At 58.3% G+C, this 19,411-nt stretch overlaps 1 protein-coding gene across 1 annotated transcript in view; it reads right to left on the reverse strand.

The window, feature by feature from the left end:
* KLHL29 (kelch-like family member 29) overlaps positions 1-19,411 on the reverse strand; it is a 121,067-nt gene that overhangs the window by 48,777 nt on the left and 52,879 nt on the right. Inside the window, exons 4-5 of the mRNA XM_005874972.2 lie at positions 9,125-9,266; positions 5,809-6,321 (exon numbers count right to left, since the gene is read on the reverse strand). Of these exons, the coding sequence (XP_005875034.1) occupies positions 5,809-6,321; positions 9,125-9,266 (655 nt within the window). The remainder of the gene's footprint in view (positions 1-5,808; positions 6,322-9,124; positions 9,267-19,411) is intronic.

Genomic DNA, 19,411 nt, shown 5'->3' on the forward strand with positions numbered 1-19,411 from the left:
GGGGGTGGGGGTGGGGGGGGGCTGTGGGTCTGGCTCCAGATCTGTGCGGAGGGTTACGCCAGTCAGATCTGGGAGAATATTTTGGACAACCTTGCTTTAAAAACAGTATTTCTTCTCTGGGATTCTTTAGAAATGACTGCGGGGGCAGTGATACCAACAGCTGGCATTGTTGTGAGCTTACTCGGTGCCCGGCACTGTGTTAAGACGTGGCATGCATCATTAAGCCCTTAATGCATGTGCATGCGGATGGCGCTGTCACTGCTTCCACATCACAGATAAGGAAACTGAAGCCGAGAGACACCTGCTTCCTGGCACGAGTTCACTGGGTTCGCGGGGAGTGGAATTTGAATTCTACCCAAGCCACTGGGTGCAGAACCTGGCTCGCCAACCCGCCGCCTGCAGCCTTGCTGGGTTGATCTGTCCCATGGATGGGTGTGGCCCCTGCTGAGCCCTTGGCACCCTGACGTCAAGCTGAGCGTCACAGGATGCTGGGAGCCCCTGCAGGGAGTTGGGAGGGGCCCCTGGAGTTAGGGGAGGACCCACCACAGGCCTGGTTCCTTTTGGTGAGGGCGATGGTGGAGACCAAATGGGCCGGTGGGAGAAGAAAGGCCCATTTCTGTTCAGAGCGGACGCCTGGGAGCTAGGTCTTGTGAGCATCCGATGTTAATGCTGTTGATACAACCTCCCGAGGCTCTGGAGGGCCAGGGGTCGTTGGCTGTCACACTGGGTCCCTAGAGGACGGTGGACACAGGAAGTGGCCCCGGTGCCAGTAGTGAAAACAGTCACAGCAGACAGGTTTACGGGGATGGCTATGTGCTGGGCACCACTCCCGGCTTCACATCAAAGACCTCGCTCACCCATCACAACAACTGGAAGGACCAGGTCCTGTGATGATGCCCCTTTTACAGACGAAGGAACGGAGACAGTGTCAGGACCCACATTCTGTTGAGGCGCTTGGGGACAGGAGCAGACGCAGGGGAAAGGTATGGGCTGACCGGCTGCAGAATGAAGTCCCACAGGCATTTCCTGTCTGCTCAGGCCCTTGGGCACCAACCTGCCTTCACCACCCAAAGGGAGGAGTCACAGAACCGCGGCGGGTCGTTCCCAGCCCAGTGCTTTGTGCCTTCACCCATCTCACGCTGCTTGAGCATCCCTCAGAGCCCGGCACTGGCTGGGGGGTGGGGATGGGGGGGAAGGAGAACACAGGAAGGGGATGGGTACTGGCCATCCAGTTGGGACCCAGGAGTGCGTGCTGTGCCAAGGCACGGAGCACCGCTGGCTGGGAGAGAACCCAGGGAGCGGAGTGGCTACGGGGCAGCCTGTGAGCAGAATGGCAAGAGGTGAAGGGGGAGACAGGCAGGAGCCAGGCCCTAAGCACCAGGTGGGGGATGGGCTTTGTCCTGAGAGGAGAGGGGCCGTTGGACGCATTCCACCAGGAGTGACAGGACCACTGTGACTGCGCTGAGGGCCTGGAGGTCAGCAGTGCAGGCCAGTGGAGAGGAGAGGACTGAGCAGAGGAGGCAGGGTCCAGGGAGTTTGCAGACCCAGTGCCCCAGGGGAAGAGGCGAGTCAAGGACAAACGCAGGTGTGACTTTGAACTCAGGGATGGATTCGTGAGGTCATTTCTGAGACGGAGACCCAGAAAGAGCGGGTCTGTGGGAAGATGACTTCAGTCTGGACATTTCGTGCCTCTGGGCTAACCGTGTGTGGGCAAACGGCTTTACCGCGCATTCCCAGCTTCTTCTAGAATATTCATTGCGGGTGCAGAGGGCGCAGTGTGCCCTGGCATGGCAGAGGGCAGGGGAGGGAGACCTGGGATCTATGCTGGCCTCACGGCTGGGGACGGCAGTCCTGGGTCCCCCTGCAGGGCAGCTGATGCAGCAGCTTGGAGGGAAGGGACATGGAGGTGCCACGAAGGGGCTTGGTCAGGGGCTGCCAGCCCTGCGAACGAGCTTGGGCTTCTTCCACCTCTCCAGCTCTGGGTGGGGCCCGAATTTCCACCCTTTCATGAGCTTCTTTGCTCGGCTGGACTCTCCAGACCCGGGGCCACTGTCGACGGGACGACTGCTTTCGGTGTAAAGGGGGTTCAGTGCTACGCGTGTTCGTGCCGGTCTCCTCAAATCCTCCTCGAGGGTGGACGAGGGAAAGGAGGCTCAGAGAGGTTAGGAGACTCGCCCCAGTCACACAGCTGTTCACTATGCCCCAAAGCATCTTCAGCAGATCCTGTCTTTGCCAAGCAGAAGGCGGCATGAGGGCAGACAGAACTCCGTGGGCTGGAGGCCAGGGCCAAGGATGGGAGGTGAGGAGAGGGGGAACCACAGGACGGGGCCACACACACTGCCTGTTCCCCGACCCTGGGAGCCCTCATGGCCCCTCCCTCTGGGCCTACAAAGTCTAAAGTCAGAACAGACAAGCCTCTCACTCCAGGTCAACTTGGACTTGGCTTTTTGGTGCAGAAGCAAGTGGGAGCAGGAGCAGCCTGGCCTCTCTGTCCTGGACACGGGGGTGAAAACACAACAGCTTTTCTGCAGCTACTACCAGGCCCAGGGCTGGGCCTCACAAGGTCTCTGGCTACCCTCTCAGCTACCAGTAATCCTTTGAAAGAAAGGGGGTAGGAAGGATGACGTCAGTAGCTTGCGCCTCTACTGTGCCCGCCTCGGCTGGGCTGCGTGGCACCGGTGCCGTGACATTCGACTTGACGGTTTCCAGGCCTGAGGCTGGCCACCACCTCTGCCCACGGATAAGCCCAGGGGCCCCAATCCAACAACAAGACAAATGGCTCTGGTGTTTTACAACAGGATACAAATGGAACTAATTCTTTTTTCCTCCCTTATCACTTTGCACACGTGAAATCTGTTTTAATTAGCTTTCCGTCTATCACCTTAAGCCAAATAAGGAAGAAACCCCGCAGACTGCTCCCACCCCCAAACGGTGCTTAGAGAAAGAAAGATTTATCCTTGCAAGTTTCGTAAGAAAATCTATATGTGCTCAATGCATTTAAATAACACTCATTAAAGTGAACTGCATGCAAGCTGCCTTCCCTCGTCACAGATGAGAGGCGGTAGCTTGACCTATTGCAAATCAAAAAGCATTTCCACACCACCTTTATTTTTCAGCTGGTTAAGTTTTCAGATGAAAGTCCCAACACCCTTTTTTGGGGGGAAGGCAGACTAACATAAATCGCCCCAACGGAACTTTTAGCCCAGCCGATTGGAAGATAATGACAAGAAACAAAATGTGAAATTTTAAATCAGGGCACTAATGAAATCTAAAAATACCAGTGGCTCCTCCCTCTGGCTGGCAAGACCCGCTCCTCGTGGATGGGATTTCTCCATAATTACTCAACCCTGTGAGAGGCGAGGTTGTCACGTCAAACAATAGCAGGGAAAGACTCGGGACTTTAAGGAGCCAGATCTCAAGGCGAGCCACGGTGGGTCTTATTATAACGCTGGGCAAGGTTTCAGCCAGTGAACAGGCGAGAAGGCAAGTTCTTCTTTTCCTAAAGTGGAGTTCAGACTGGTGTTGACACACCGCACAGTGCCTCCCGGACCCCTCTCGGAGCTGGCTGCCTGTCATCTAGGAGTGTGAAATCAATGGGGCTCGGGAGATGTAAAATCCCGAGGGGCGGAATTAAAAGTGACCCAAATCCAAACCCACACGGTCTTGTCAGGAGTATGATTCTCACACGGCAAGTTCCGAAGATGTGATTTCAAAATTCGGGCTTCTTATTTTAAAAAATATGCAGTTGTTTGACATTAGATCTGACAGACAAATTATAGCTTTAGCAATAAAGGCTTTTAGGATTAGAAATGGAAGGAGAAATTACTTAAAAAACACCACAACACACACACACACACACACACACACACCCCAACAAACCCACCAGGCCCGAGTTGGGAGGCATTTGTATGTGTGTGTTTCATTGTCTCTCTTCACCGGAATATAAGGAGATACATCAGCGGACGAGGTCGTGAACATAGAGAATCAAGTTCAATGTAATTTCTGGGGGAAACAGTCAGCTCTCCCGCAAACTATCCAAGTCTGTGTGAGGGTTGTCACCGGGGGAGGGGAACCTCACTGACTCACCAGAAGGGGGCGCTGTGGACACTTGCTAGGCACACCCCAGCTCATACCTAGCACTGAATCTACCCTTTGGGGCTGGAAGAGGGAAGCCCATCAAGGCCCCTCTTTCTTCTCCCCTCCTGTCCATGGGCTTGGACCTACCATAGAGGATGGTTCATGTCCTCGGGCCCCACAAAGATGCTACAGGTCTGACTCTGCAGTGACCCGCTGGCCAGTGTGCCCAGGGGACAGCAGGGGCCCGTCTCTACCACTGCATCTTCCTGCTCTATGGACTCAGGTGCCTGGGGATGATGCCTGGCAGCTCTGGGGAGGCGGATGCCAGTTCCCTGCTAAGCCCCAAACGAGGGACTCCAATCCCGGCCAGTTACCAGTTTGCTTTCTGCACAGAACAAGGCTTTTCCTAGATGCACGTCTGACACCTGGCAAGTCAGCAAGACCCTTCACCAGTCCCGGGAGGTTGCCCGGTTAGGGGGTTATGCTCCCCCCGGCGGGGAGAAGGGAGCCCACCCACAGCCTCAGGCCTTGGCAAGGCCTCGGAGCCGCTGGGACACCCAGTGCCCATTGTGTCAGAGTTGGCAACATGTACATGGGGAGCAAGTTTTTGTTTTTGTAAAGGGAGAGAGAGCCTAAAACCAAACAAAAAAATTAATTTAGTCTTTTTTTTTTAAAAAAAGATCTTAAACAAAGCAAGAGTTTACCAGAATGTAGATGTAATGTTCTATAATTTTGTTGTTTAAAACTAGTGCTGATTTCCCAAACTAAGAGAGTCGGGGCCCATGAGACTGGGAACGAAACCCAGTGAAGATCTAGGTTGTGGGGGTGCTTGACAAGGCCTGGAAATCGCCCGAAAAGACGAAGAAGGAGATTCATGAGCAGAGGCGGGAAGAGGACAGTTAGCTGGAGCCAGTGCTCCCCAAGAGGCAAGGCCCCCGAGATGCAGGCTCAGGTGCTGAAAAAGGGGAGGCTGAGGATCGTGCCCAGAGACTCACACTTCCTAGGTCCACCTCCCCTCCCCTTTCAACGAGGCCTGGGTCCCCCAGCAGGCAGACCGCTGGCCATGTCCCTCCTGCTGCACCGGGCCCAGGCCGAGCTGCCTCCTTTCCGCACTCAGCACGAGCAGGCCTGGCTGTCTGGAGCTCTAGGGGCCCCACCAGAGCCTCACCGAGCCACCCTTGGGTCCTTGAAACAAAAAAATCCAACTGGCTCAGGATGGTCTGGGAGTGTCTCCTGGGCCTTGGCGAATGCCCAGGGAGGCGCTCTCATCCGATGGCACGGCGGGGGGTGCTTTTCTGGAGAGGGACACGGACAGTTCATATTCCCCCTGTCCGCATGGCTGGAAGATGGAAAAGGCCCAAGGGACTGTTTCATGGAGCCCTGAGGGGAACAGATGACGCCTGCTCATTCTGCACGTGGCCTGGCCTTGGGGTCAGAGGTGGAATGGCCTAGGGCTTGGGCTGGAGGCATAAGGACCCTGGATTTGGCAGACTCGCCCTCCCCTCCTCTTCCTGTCCATTCACATTGCCCTGCACCCCTATCCTGTCTTCCTCCTCCTCCTCTGTCTGAGGCCAGGGGGCCCTGCGGCAGCCTCCAGGGTGGGTGAGGTCAGAGGGTGCTGCGGGGGAGCACAGGCCGCCAGGAACCACGCTCCTGTCCGTTCCCGTCGCAGTGACCACGTGGGGAGGCGCAGACGCAGGCACACGGGGAGCAGGTGGCAGCGGGACTTACCTTTGGGGTGCCCAGGGTCGGTGAACTCATACTTCCCCACACCAATGGTCCGCAGCATCTGCAGCCCGTGGGCGGAGTCGGTCGTGGGGGGCCCGTTGGTGGCAGGGGCACCGCTGGGGCGAGTGGCCGACGGCTGGGCTGGCGGCGGTGGAGGCAGCAGGGGCCCTGCCATATGACCGTTGCCCACCGCAGTGGGTCCCGGGCGGGCCACCTGCCCCACGCCAGGCAGTGTGGAGACGGCCAGGGGCTGTGGGCTGGCATACAGGGCCTGGGCGGGCATGTTGACCACCACGCTGCTCAGTGGCTGAGAGGGTGGCTGTGGCAGCGAGTAGTGGCCTGGCATCAGCGGGAGCTGGGGCCCCACGTGTGGAGGCAGTGAGGGGGTCACCCCGATGACCGGGGCCTGGACGTTCACAGCCGGGCTGAAGGTGGGAGGCTGGGCCACTCCATAGGAGTGTGCGATCAGGGCGGGCTGGCTCCCGGCGGCCACCGTGGTCACCCATGGCCCTGTGCCTGCAAGGGAGACGGAAGAGATGTCATCTGCCGGTTATTCATTCACTCAACAAACACCAGCTGCCCCAGGCCCTGGGCTGGGCGCCAGGGTCACAGGGGTGGACAGCACGCCTGTGCCCAGGAGCTCACAGAATAAGCACCTGCGACTACAGGAGCAGGAGAGAAGCGCCTCAGGATATCTGAGCAGATGGCTGCGAGGGCTCGGGAGGGACGGCAGTCTTCCTGGGACAGGTGGAGAGGCAGCACAACAGACAGAAAAACGGGGAGGCCTTCAAAGAGATCCGGGCTCAAAGCCTGGCTCTGCCACTTGCTAGCTAAGAGCCTGGGCAAGTTGCTCGTCTCCTCTGAGCCTTGTTCCTCCCACCTGTTACATGGAACTAGCAACACCGACCTCACAGGTCTCCTGGGAAGAAGGGAATGAGGAAAACATATTTTAAAACAACTAGCAGAGGGCGTAGTATGTGCGACATGTTCCATACATGCCGGCATTTCCCCTTCCTCTTCGGAGGATCACGGAGGGGCGGTGATGGCTGGATTTCGATGGCAGGTTTCGCTGGGCCAGGGCTGGAGCTGCAGAGCTGGGGGTGTGTGCGGTGCGGGGAGTCAGTAGGGGCTGCTCTCTATGGCCTCGCTGCGGGGCCAGGCAACCTCTGCATAGCCAGCCTCGGGGGAACCATGAGAATCCGTTTTGGCCCTGAAGGAACTTGTGGCTGAACAAAGGAGTCCGGACACAGCTCCCGAGGCCTGGTCCAAGACGCAAGGCCAGGGCAGGCAGGGCAGGGCCAGGGCCCCCCGAGTGAGCTGCCATTGAGGGGACTCAAGCCGGCTTATGAGTGAGACCAGCGGATACGGTGACAGGCAAGGCCAGTCTGGGTTGCCTCGGACTGAATGGGTGTAGATGTAGGTCTTTGTCACCTGAATGTCACCTTAGCTTTCCTGACGCCTCTGGAGTGGCCGTGTAGATTGAGGGCGAGGCCCTGAGGAAGGAGGGTGGGCCACCAGTCCGAGGCTAGAGTCGCGGCTAGACTCTAGCTAGCCGCTAGACGCTGGGGTTGGGAGCTCCCACACAGAAAGATCACGAGGCAGGGGAAGAATCAAGACAGCAGGGCAACTATCAAACCAGCAGAGGGCGCTGTCCCCGAGGAGCTGTCCGAAGGGAGAGCCACTGGGCATGGTGGCGGACAGCGCTTTAGGCCTGATTCTGCCCTCACTAGCCGAGTGACCCCAGGCACAAGCCTCCCCGAGTCAGTTTCCCCATCTGCAGTGGGACAGGAATGACGCCAGCTTGGCAGGGCTGCTGGAGCAGCGAGATGACATAGAACGAGGATGTCATACCCGTGCAACCAACAGCTCTGATCACGAAGAGGCTGGAGGACACGAGAAGCTGGCAAATGTCGGTGAAGCGGCACCAGCAAGATTCTAGAAAGGGCTGCCGAGGGGAGATGGTCCCCCAGCCTGGAGAAGAGGAGGTGGCGTCACCACAAGCCAGCCTGGTGTCCCAAGGACACAGCACAGCCTGCTAAGCTCAGTTTTCTCCAGGATTAGCCAGGGAGCCCGAGAAAATGCTCCAGAACTTCCAGCGCAGCTGGGAGGTCTCGGATGGCTCTGTGGGAAGATCCAGAGGTGCCGCGGGCGGAGGCCTAGATGTATGAGGGGGTGGCCCAGAGGATGCCGAGACCTGCAGAGAGGCGTCTGATGGTGTGAGCCAAACTCTGCTCACCACTGTTTCCAAGGATGACTAAGTCTGCAGGTGACATAATATTGGGAGGATGAGGCAGTGGTCAGCAAGGAAAGCAGGAACCTCAGAGATCCCAAGGGTCACGAAAGGACATGGACAAGGCCTTGCCCTGGGGCCTCCACCCCTAGCTGCCTCACCCGCTTGCGAGGAGATGGACAGGGTCAGGGCAGCCACAGGACAGTGCTGGGCTCTTACTGCTGAGACAGCATGTGATGTGGCTGCCAGCAGGGCAGAGGGGACAGAGGCTGCCAGCAGGGCAGAGGGGACAGAGGCTGCAGTGGGCAGAGGGGACAGAGGCTGCGGTGGGCAGAGGGGACAGAGGCTGCGGTGAGCGGAGCAGAGGGGCTGAGCGGAGGCACTGGGCAGGCCACACACGGTCCTTCGTGCTGTGATCATGGGGATCACTGTTGAGCAATGAGATTGGAGCAACCCCTTTGAAGGGAAAGGGACAGGAAACTGGGGCTGAAGAACGTGGGTGTTTATTGCACAGAAGACTGGAAGGGGGGGGTAGTGGGCTCTCCAGATATCTGCAGGGCTGTGGCACGGAGGGCCAAGTGGACGCGTGTGCGTATCCTAAGGGGGGTGTGCGACTGATGGAGATAGCACGGAAGGCTCTGGTTATGGTCCCCGCTGTCCAAAGAAGGCCTGGCCTGCTGTAGGAAGTGGTGCGTGAATCCCCCGTCCTGGGTGGGGTGTGGAGCACCCCCTCCCCATGTATCCATTGGCAAGGCAGAACTCACTGGAAGGTGTGACTTGAGAAACCTGTTATGAACCAGGGTACTGCTGTTTGGGAATAACTATTCAAAATCACCCTGAGCCCACTCAAAGTCACTCCTACCATGTCACTCTCACTCCCCTGCTTTCTCCCAACGACTCTCTTGAGTAGCAGAGAAAGGGGGTAGAGACACAGCTACTACCCACGGAATGACATGCAGTGCCCCGACCCCACTCAGCACAGCCTGGGGTCCGGGCTGCTGCAGGCCCCTGCGCCAGGACCTGCTGAGGAGCTGGGGTGCCCCGTAGGCGCCCAGCACAGGTACCTCTGCCCATGGAGGAAGTACACACCTGGATTGTCGCTCTCCCTCATCTGTTTGGAGGGCGGCTCATCAGTGTCCCAGGGCGTGGCCTGATTGATGGGCGTCTGCCCCCACCGGATGCTGGTCGTGAGTCCCTGGGACTGACTGTCTGCTTTGGAGATGCCGGGCGCCTGGGGAGAAGCAGAGCAGGAAGGTGAGCACAGCCCGGTAAGGATCCTGCCCTGAGACCCGTGTCCCCTGCCCCCACCCCAGCGGTCCTGCTGCTGCCTGAGCCACGGGCCAGTCCCCGGGGGAATGACAGATCCTGTGGCCCAGCTGGAGCAGCTGTGACCTCTGCTAAACTCCCAGCTCCGGAGCACCCACCCCAGGACCTCCCCGGCCACCCTCCATGGCCAGTCACGCCACTGGAGCCATCACAAAGAAAAGAGCGTTCTGCCCTGAGATGTGACGTCCCTCCAGCCCCCGGGGCATTCGTAAACTGTAACAACATCCATGGGCATGTGCCGAGCACCGGGGCATACTCAGTGCAGGCTCAGTGCCACCGTCCACCTGGCCCTTCGACATGTGAGAGAGCGGCTCTCCAAAGCTCAGCTCCCAGGCCCCACCCTGCCTGGAGGCCCCGGAAGTCCCACTGGGGAGGAGACAGAGGCAGGGGCAGGGTGGGGACCCAAGCTGGTGGGAGGACAGCTCCCACCCGGCCGCCCGGAGGGAGGCAAGCCGGGCTGCAGGCCTCACTCTCTAACTTCGATCACGAAAGAGAAAGGAACCTCAGGGTGAAAGCAGCCATGAGGACAGCGCTGGTCTCCTGAGCCTCAGCCTGACGATGGGATGTTATGCAATCGTTAAAAATCACGTTTCCTAAGCGTTCTCAAGGGGATGGCAAAATGCTTGCACTGGGATGCTACACGAGAGAAGCAGGACACAAATGACACAACTACCGCCCCACCATGTGGACAATATGTGTCGGAGGGAAACGCTGAAGCGTTAGCAGGGGTGCTATCCTTGGGTGAGAGGGTTCGGGGTGATGTTTATTCTCTTGCCTACACTTTTCTGTATTTGCCAGACGTTCTACTATGGCCATTACCATTATCATCATTACAATTACAGGGGGGCAGACGCAGGCTTACAGTTTTCCTATGGAAAACAATACAATAGCTAATAAAGATTAGCACAAGAATAAACCCTGTGTTTCACAGACTCGCAACTGTAACCCTACTTCTGTCCCACCCTGTATAATAAGCAGTAAGCAAACAAACAAATAAGTAAATAAAATAAAAATCCAGAAAGCAGGTCGGAGAGCCCGGGACTGGGATCACTGGGATGTGAGGGGGTGTGGGTCTCAGCAGAGGTAGTTTCAGGAGTGACCGTGGTTCCCAGGAGTTCAGCCAGAGCCCAACAAGTTTGGGGGTGAAGAGCGAGAGGGGGTGAGGTGGGGGGGCAGAAACAGCTGCCCATTGGAGACAGTCACCCAAGGCCAAAGGAGCCCCAAGGGTATCTGCAGGCCTATTTAGGTGAGGCCTTGGTCCCGGTGATTCTGATGGAAGCGAACCCAGTGCCCCAGCTGGTGGGGCAGCGCCCCCTGCTGGCCTCTCTGACAGTAGGTCCCCGGGGTGGGGGGATGTATGAGCAGGGAGGACAGAGGGTTAGTAGGGCTTTGAAGCCTCATGGGCAGGACCATCAGCCTGCACCAGGCCTGCTGGGAGGAACGGAGCCGCATCCCATTAGAACCAGGGAGGACCACCAGCCTGCACCAGGCCTGCTGGGAGCAGAAAAGCCGCATCCCATTAGGACCAGGGAGGACCACCAGCCTGCACCGGGCCTGCTGGGAGCAGAAAAGCCGCATCCCATTAGGACCAGGGAGGACCACCAGCCTGCACCGGGCCTGCTTGGAGGAGCGGAGCTGCATCCCATTAGGACCAGGGAGGACCACCAGCCTGCACCGGGCCGCTGGCAGGAGCGGAGCCGCATCCCATTAGGCCCGTTGCTGCGCTGAGCTAATTGCATCAGGCTGCACTTTCGCTCTGGCCCGCGTTTCAGATGCTTGGCGTCTGTGAACAGAGCGGCAAACAAAGGGAAAGAGGAGTCTCCCGAGGGAAGAACAATTCAGCGGACAAGCTTCTTGTCGGAGGCTCCTGCCCCATTTCTGTCTGTGGGACAGATGGGAGCTTGCGGTGGGCGAGAGGGGTGGGGACTGAAGGAACAATAGTGTGGCTTCTACAGAGTTCCCTAAATAGACAGCTCTCCAGGGCGCCCTGTCTGCACCCCTCTGTATTCCCAGGTTCTTGGGGTGCTGGTGGGTTCAGAGGCTCACAGGTTGCTTCCTCGTAATCAAAGGCATTGAAGAGGGGGCGGCAGGAGCCTGTGCAATGTCCCATCTAGGGCCCAGTTTGGCGTGAAGTTTGAAGGCAGACACCCCCGTAATCAAAGGCATTGAAGGGGGGGGGGGGCGGCAGAAGCCTGTGCGATGTCCCATCCAGGGCCCAGTTTGGCGTGAAGTTTGAAGGCAGACACCCCAGCCTCCTCACCAGCACCCTTCTTCCCTGGTAAGACAGAAACCCTTCCTGCCAGTAGGGCGCGCTGCAGCCCCTCTCTGCTACCCTGTGTCTCTGTGGGTCTCCCAGGCCAGAGGCAGGCTTGGTCCTCAGGGACCTCCTCTGTCTCATTTCTCCCCTGCGGAGTCAGTGTCAGGGCCCTGCCTGGTCCCTTGACAGGGAAGGCAAGGGCCTGGGCCTGGCCCTTACAGCAGGCACTGCAGCCAGCAGAGGCGGCTGGGGCCCCCCCTCAAGAGTGGGGAACCGGATTCTGAGCTCTACAACTTCAGGAGTTCCAGTGTTTGCCCTGACGTAGGTTCCAAAACACTCCCGCCAGCTCAGTCGCTTGTGCCTTTGTTGGTTAGTTGGTTTGTTTCACAGAACTGGGCCCCTGTCCTGTGCCCAGCCCTGCCCGAGGCACAGGGACACCAGGCCCAGCAGAGGGAGCACGCGGCACCTATGCAAACAGTGGGGACTCAGACGCCAGAAGGAAGCTGGGGTGCAGGGGGTACTGGGGTGCTGGGGGTGACTGGGTGTGGTGACAACTGGTTTGCTGTCCGGCTATGTCCTTCATGAACATTACAAGCAAGTTCTTCTGCACAAGAACTGTGTTCTGCTGTGAGAAGCACAGATTCCCTTTTTGCTTCAGGAAAGATAAATAAGGCCACTCGCATTCTCCCCGGCACCAGCAGCTTCTGAGGCTAGGAGCAACTTGCAGTTCAGGAGTTTTGTTCTGTTAAAAGAGTGACATGAACATCGCGTCCTCTACTCCCTCCAGAAAAAACACGGACATGGGTGTGCGGTGTGCCGAGGCCCGGGCACCCAGGTGGGAGAGGGACGCCCGGCGATGAGGCAGCTCCGCCTGACCGGGGACCCTCCTCCTGCAAAAGGCCCAGGTCCAAGGAAACGTGTGGTCCCGGTTCTGAAGGTCCTGGGGGACTGTGTGGGTCCGAAGCTCCGGCTCTAAGCCGCCCCCATGGTCCGGAGTTCAGAGGTCTGAGAGTCACCAAAGGCTCCCCAGGCCACCCCAGCCCAAATGCCAGGCTTCTGGATTCCACTGCGCGCCAGGGGGCTGCCCTGCATTCTGTGAGAATGCCACAGAAACAACCAGGACAACAGCTCGGAGCATGCGGAGTAGGGGGGGGGGGAAGGCGGAGGTGGGGAGCAGGGCTGGAGAGCCTCCCTGACCCCCTGCCACTGCCATTGTCCATCCGAGATGTCAGTGAAGCCGCCGGACACTTGGCCTTTCCCCCGCGGCCCTGGCCGGGCTCTGCTCCGGTGACATGATGGCACTTGCAGACAGAGGCGACGAGGACAGCCCTCCTGCCCGGCACCACGAAGAGGCCCTATCCGCCCATCATCCAGCCTGAGCAGGATCCTCTCTGCTTCCCTTTAATGAGATGCTAATGGGATGCATCATTAACGCAGCAGCTTTTAAACCCGAGCTCTTGTAAATTTTCAAAGGTCACATTTTTACGGTAGCTGACAGCATCCTGCTTCTTTCAGCGACTGAAGACACTAAAGACCCTGATCCTAATGGATGGGCCTCTGTGAGGCGGCTGCTCGGGCCCAGGCGCCCGCTGTGGGGGGGGGGGGTGGGGCGGGGTGGGGGCGGGTGCTGGGGAACCTCCTCCTGGAGGAAGCCTCCCAGGGTGCCTGGCTCGCGCTCTACCAGCTCGGGGAGAGCCCGTTACACGCTGCCCACAGGGCTGCATCGGGGCCTGTGGCCGTGGGGGAAGGTGTGCAGGGCGCAGGCGGTGCACTTTGCAGAGATGCCTGGCCACGGGGGCGAGGGGCTGACACCGCTGGGGGCGCAGAGCCACGTTCCCTCCCACAGAGCGTCACGGGCTCACCAGGCTGTGCACCCGTGAAGCTGCTGCAGTCCAGAGGGGCTGCTTTTTCTAACGTGTTCACCCAGAGGGAGCACCATTTCCTACTTTGCACAGAGGTGCCCTCCGGGCCACCAGGGTCCGGGTGGTCAGGGGGGTTTGAAGGATGAGCCTTCCTGGGGGCCCTCACGCATCTCTCTTCTTCCAGCTCCTACGCCCTGTGCACAGGATGACTGCAGCTGGCACGCTGCCTCTCAGGGCTGTGCTGACCCTGCACTGGTGGGCCAGCTCCATGAGGGGGGGACCAGGCACGGTGCCCGGCGGAGCTGGTGCCTGGCCTGGTGCAGGTGCCCAGGGAACGAATGGACGAGAGCAGGGTCTGTGGGCTACAGTGCTGGCCAACAGCAGGAACATGCCTCCCTGTAGGTTTGGTGCATGTGTTGATGCATGGAGTGCGCGTAGGAGGAGTAAACAACGTGAGCAACCGAGCAGGGGGGTGAAGCGCATGGTGTGCCTGGGCAACCTGGTGCAATGCGTTCCCCTTATTGAGGAGATGGGGTTTCTGGACCGTGGGGGCCTTGTGTGCTGGGACCCCAACACCACTGCCCTGGAGGCTGCTGGAGGCTGCTCGGAGGCCTGGTGCCCCAAACCTCTGCCCCTGCTCGTGCGCCTGGTATTGTGGACGACTGGGTGCCGGGGTTGGTGCCCGCCTCTTGGGGGCGGGGGCATCTTCTGCAGAAACCGGAACTCAGCTCCTTCCACTGTCGCCAAGAAGATCAGAAGACAGTGAACCGACAGAGCCTGGACAGCAGGGAGCGATTCCAGAATGGACGGGGTTGGTGTTGGGCCCCCAAACTAGGCAGGATCCAATAAGGCTGATGGATTCGGGCTGACAGCACAGTTAGCGTGTTTCCAGCCTACACACCTGACAGAGCTGGGCTCAGGTGGGCCTCCTCTGGGGGAAATGACAGCGCCAGCACCCATGTCCCATCTTGGCCTATGAACCTGCAAGCCCTCACACTGCTGTCACGCGTGTGGTGCTGGCAGGCTGGCAGGGACTGCTTCTGCCGAGTGTCACTGAGGACAGCCAGCCCCTCCTTCACAGTAACAGCCCTTCCCCTCCAGGGAGCCCAGTGCCCCAGCCCTCACGGTGGTGGAATTGGTGGAATTGGTCAGACAATGCTCCCATGCTCACGTGGGCCAGAACCACTGCTGGGCACCGGACACAGTGATGGTCAAGGCTTGCTTCTCACCCCTGAGAAATTTACACCAGTGGCATGGGACACACCCACACCAAGGACCCGTGAGGATGACAGGCTGGAAGAGGGACCGTAGGAAACAGAACCACGATGCCGTGACACTACGCCAGCTCTGGGCCGAGCCTTTCAAGGGGACTCACAGCCTGTGCCTGGGTCTCTCACACCCTCCAGTTCAGACCAGAGATCAGAATACCACTGAGTGATTCTAGCCAACACCACGGGAGCTCAGGGGGTCCAGCCAAGCCCTCCCAGCGTGTCTGGGCACACATTCGTAAGATTTTATAGAATGCTGTTTAAAGTCACTTAAAACAGAGGGATACACAGTCTACTGTGCATATTGCAAAACAGCAGAAGTTCAAAAGTCCTTCATGTGTTGCTCTGGACATATGAACGCTACAGTTTTACATGCATCCCTTTGTGTTCCTCAGAGGACGGGGGCAGCCTAACTATAGCAGGGGATGTAATTACATAAACGCTAAAACTAAAGCTACTGCAGCCTCTCCCCAGGCACATGACCCTAGGAGGGGTGGCCTTGAATGAAAACTGAGAAGCCATGGGTGACCTGGGGCGGATCTGCAGCCTCATTTTTGTCCCTGTCACTTCCATCTAATTTGGGAAAGACGAGCTTTGGTGTGACACCCCCACACCCCAGCTCTGGATTCTGAGGGCCCCTTCTAACCAAGGGCTGCTGGTGCGGCCTGAGCCCTTTGGCATCTTCTCCGATTTGAGGTGGAAGCCGGAGAACAGGCTCTGCCAGCTTCCCTTGCAGCTAGAACACCGGCATGTGCCTGCGGCTCAAACACACTCGGTGAGAGTTCCGTCTGGAAGCTGGGCAACACGAGGAAACCGGTGCAGCTCCGAGGCCACGCCCACAGAGATCTGTGGCGGAGGCACGTAGATTAGGGAGCACACAGATGGTGGAGGCTCTGGGGTCCTGGGCTAGCAGCTGAGGTGCGTGTTGTCACTTCCCTCCTCTTACTCTGGAGGGTTCTCAGGTCTCCTCTGAGAACAGCCAGAGCAGGTCCCCACGCAGCTCCTAGCGGAAGTGGATTTGCTGAGGTCCCTCCGGGCCCTGGGGGAGCACGTCAGAGCGGCTGCCGGCTCCAGGACTGAGCGGAGCTGGGGAGGCCTCTCCCTGCAGAGTGGACGTGCCGCTCCCTTTCCGCGCCCCCTCCACTGCCAGGCGCTCAGGTTCTTCACGGTGTCGGGGCCCCTGTGCGGACTGATGGGCGCCAGTTTTTAGAAAACGTACTCAGGCTGGTGTGTTGGGCCTGCGCGTGGGAACCTGTCTGGGCCCCTACAAAAGGGGAGCCCCAGGAAGGCAACTCTTACCTAAAGGAATGATATTGAAATGGGGGGAAATCAGGCTTGGGGAGGAGCTGTTTTGGTTCTGGGTTTTTAATTATTTATTTAAGAAAAATATATTTTTATTATTGATTTCAGAGAGGAAGGGAGAGGGAGAGAGAGATAGAAACATCCATGACGAGAGAGAATCATTGATCGGCTGCTTCCTGCATGCCCCACACTAGGGATCGAGCCCGCAACCAGGGCATATGCTCTGACCGGAAATCGAACAGTGACCTCCTAGTTCGTAGATCGACGCTCAACCACTGAGCCACACGGACCAGGCTGGTGTCTGGGTTTTTAGAGTCCAGCTCATGGATTATACACGGAGACTGTTGGCTCCCTAGGTCTGCCAGGTTATCAATGACAGCACTGACTTAAAGGTCACGCAGGTACAGCATCGACCACCTCGGTTGTAGGGGTTCCCCAGCGTTAGTGCACATAAGGATCTGGGGGGGGGCGCGTGTTAAAAGTGCAGGTTTCTGGATCTACCCCCCGCGCTTCTGAATCAGAAGGTCTGGAGTGGGGGAACCCCAAAATGTAGCCCTTTAACAAGCCTACCAGGTGGTGCAGGTGGTCCATGGACCTCACTCTGGGGAGCAACGACAGCCTTGACATTCAAGCCCTCAGGCCATTTGTGCCCTCAGTGAAGTGACCTCAGAGCCGAAGCTGCTGGCGGGGCTGGACGGGGACAGAGTTCTGGGCCTCGCTCACGGGGCTCACAGGCGCCGGCTCTTTAGTCACGCTGTCTTCACGGACTCCTGTTCCCAGCCTGGGTTTCTCAGGGTCAGAAGGACACCCTGACAGGCACCAAAGCTATAAATCTGTGGCCTCGGGGAAGAGCAGTGACATTTATGAGTCTCTCAATTCCCATTTCATGATCGCTACTGAACTGCAAACAAGAGCATAATCACAGTCAATCCCTGCTTAGGGCCGAGGGAGGCTCTCTGGGGTCCCCTCTGCCCTCATTAACGAGGCTGCCCTCTCTGGCCCCCGGGTCCCCGGCCGGCGCCCTCGGTCCCCCCTCTGCATCAGCGCCATCATGTGCTCCGGGGCCCGATGAAATTTCTAATAATACTAACCAATGATGTGTTAAATTGAGACACTTCTGGCTCGCACGCCGGAAGCCGCATGATGGTTTAAAGGACCAGTGCTTACCTTTCTCTATCAATTTGCTGCTAAATCACTGCTTTCGGAGCAACTTACAGAAAAGTAATTCTTTATTTGAATTTTAATTTCAATCTTGTCATCTTAAATAGATATTCAGATTCCAATCATATGACAGAATCTGATGATGTCTCGGGAGGGCAAGTGTCCCTTCTGGGAGCCCGGCGGGGGGCGGGGCGGGTGGTGGGGACGGAGGATGTGATGTGGGGACGGGTAAGGGAGCTGAGCAAGGAGGGGGGCCAGGGGGCAGATGAGGGCAGCCACGTGCTGGGTGGGAGAGAGAACTTCAGAGGCCGGCGGGCAGCCGCTAGCCTGGCCCTGTCATCCCAGGCTGTGTCCTGCCCTGAGGGTCACCTGCAAGGACTTTAGGTGGAGACTGGCCACTTCCTGCCTGTCTCTCTCACTGGGCGACATAAGCACCAAGAAGCTCCAGCCACGACGAGCCGGCAGCACCGAGGGGGTGGGGCTGCCTGGCCTGTGCCGTCCTAACAGCTCCATTTACTGAGCACCTGCTGCATGCCAGGCGCGGGCAGGATGCCATCTCCTCCCCGAGGCCTGGAGAAGCGCAATCGCAGCTAGAGGGCGCCAGACTCAGACTCCAACGGCCTTTACTGTCCTAGGACTCTCAGCGGCGCTCTGGGAGGGCCAGAATGTCCCCAGGCCACCCCCACTGTGGCTGACAGCCCCCCAAACAGGCGTAGCCATGTCAAGGTCACATCCACACTGCCCTCCTTGGGTGACACTCAGTGCCCCTCTCAGGTGCCCGCTGGAGCCGGATCCCCTGGGCTTCCACCATCTCCCCAGTCCCTCTGATCCCCTAGACTCTGGGCCATTGACACGTTCCCCAACCCCTGCCAGTGTGTGCTGGCCCTTTCCCACGGGGCCAGTCTTCAGTCTCTGACCCGGTGGCCCAGACCGACACCTCCACCCCTCTCCAAGTGGGCAGTGCCCCAAGGGGCCACCCTTCATGTCCCCTCTCTCTTCTACTTCTTCCCCCCCATCCATCAGCCCTTCCCTTGGCTTTCTACCATGGAACCCACACATCCTTGCCTCTCCACTTCAGCTGCCATTCCACTCCCACCGGCCTCCTCTCCTTCCATGGTCATTCCCCTCCACGGGGCTCAGGACACCTGGGATTCTGCTCCTCACCTTTCACCTTTCACCTTTCACCTCTCCCCACCCCAGCACTTCAGTGAGACCATCCCCTTTATTATTTTTAAATTATTATTATTATTTTTCAGAGAAGGAGTAAGGGGGAGGGAAGAGAGAAAGAGAGAGAGAGAGAGAGAGAGAGAGAGAGACATCAATGTGAGAGAGATACATCGATCAGTTGCCTCCCGTATGCGCCCCAACTGGAGATCAAACCCAAAACCTAGGCATGTGCCCTGACCAGGAATTGAACCCAGGACCTCTGGGGCACAGGGCGTCACTGCAGCCAACGGAGCCAACCAGCCCGGGCGAGAGACCGTCCCTCCCAATGACCAGGCACCTCCTGCTGCCAAGTCCGGGGCACTTCCCAGCCTCTTCCTCGGACCCCTCATACTGGCCTCCTCCCTTTTCCTTCTTGAAACTCCTTCCCTTCCGTTTCCGCAATGATGCTCGATGCTTGTCCTGGCTGCCCCCCTCTGCGGTGCTGCCCGCTGGCTTCTCTGGCCAGCTCTCCCCGGTGGCCGTGCCCCAGGGCTCCCGCCTGGCCCGCCTCGCCCTCCTCGGCCCCTTTGGGCCCCGTCTCCTTTGGTAATTATTGTTCTGATACGAAGCACCTGTGCGGTAGCCATTGCCTTTGATAGGACCCCGCTTCCTAGAGTATTGGGCAAGCATATTTGCTTTTCCGTTTTCCGCCTTCAAAGTCTACGCCTTAGAGACATTTTTGCTCCGGGTTCAGCACAGACGGCTCCCCCGGCGCATGTAAAGCAACGGCGTCTGGGGCTGGTTTTTGCGCCGCGCCCTCGCCGCCTCGCGCGCCCCGTCCAGGCCCCCGAACCTCTCCCAGGGGACGGGCCTTGCGGACAAAAGAAAGGATAAATCTGGCAGAACCTTCAACTCAAAGCTTTCAACTTTCCTCTGACAACGTTCAACAGAAAACTTCTTAGTCCCATTTCCAAGGAACTTTTCATCCATTACAAAACCCACACCATTTTCAAAGGGGCTTTGAAATAAGATCACCTAGAAAAAGCAGCCCGCC

This window comes from Myotis brandtii, unplaced genomic scaffold (genome assembly GCF_000412655.1).
Source record: "Myotis brandtii unplaced genomic scaffold, ASM41265v1 scaffold454, whole genome shotgun sequence".
Lineage (NCBI taxonomy): Eukaryota > Metazoa > Chordata > Mammalia > Chiroptera > Vespertilionidae > Myotis > Myotis brandtii.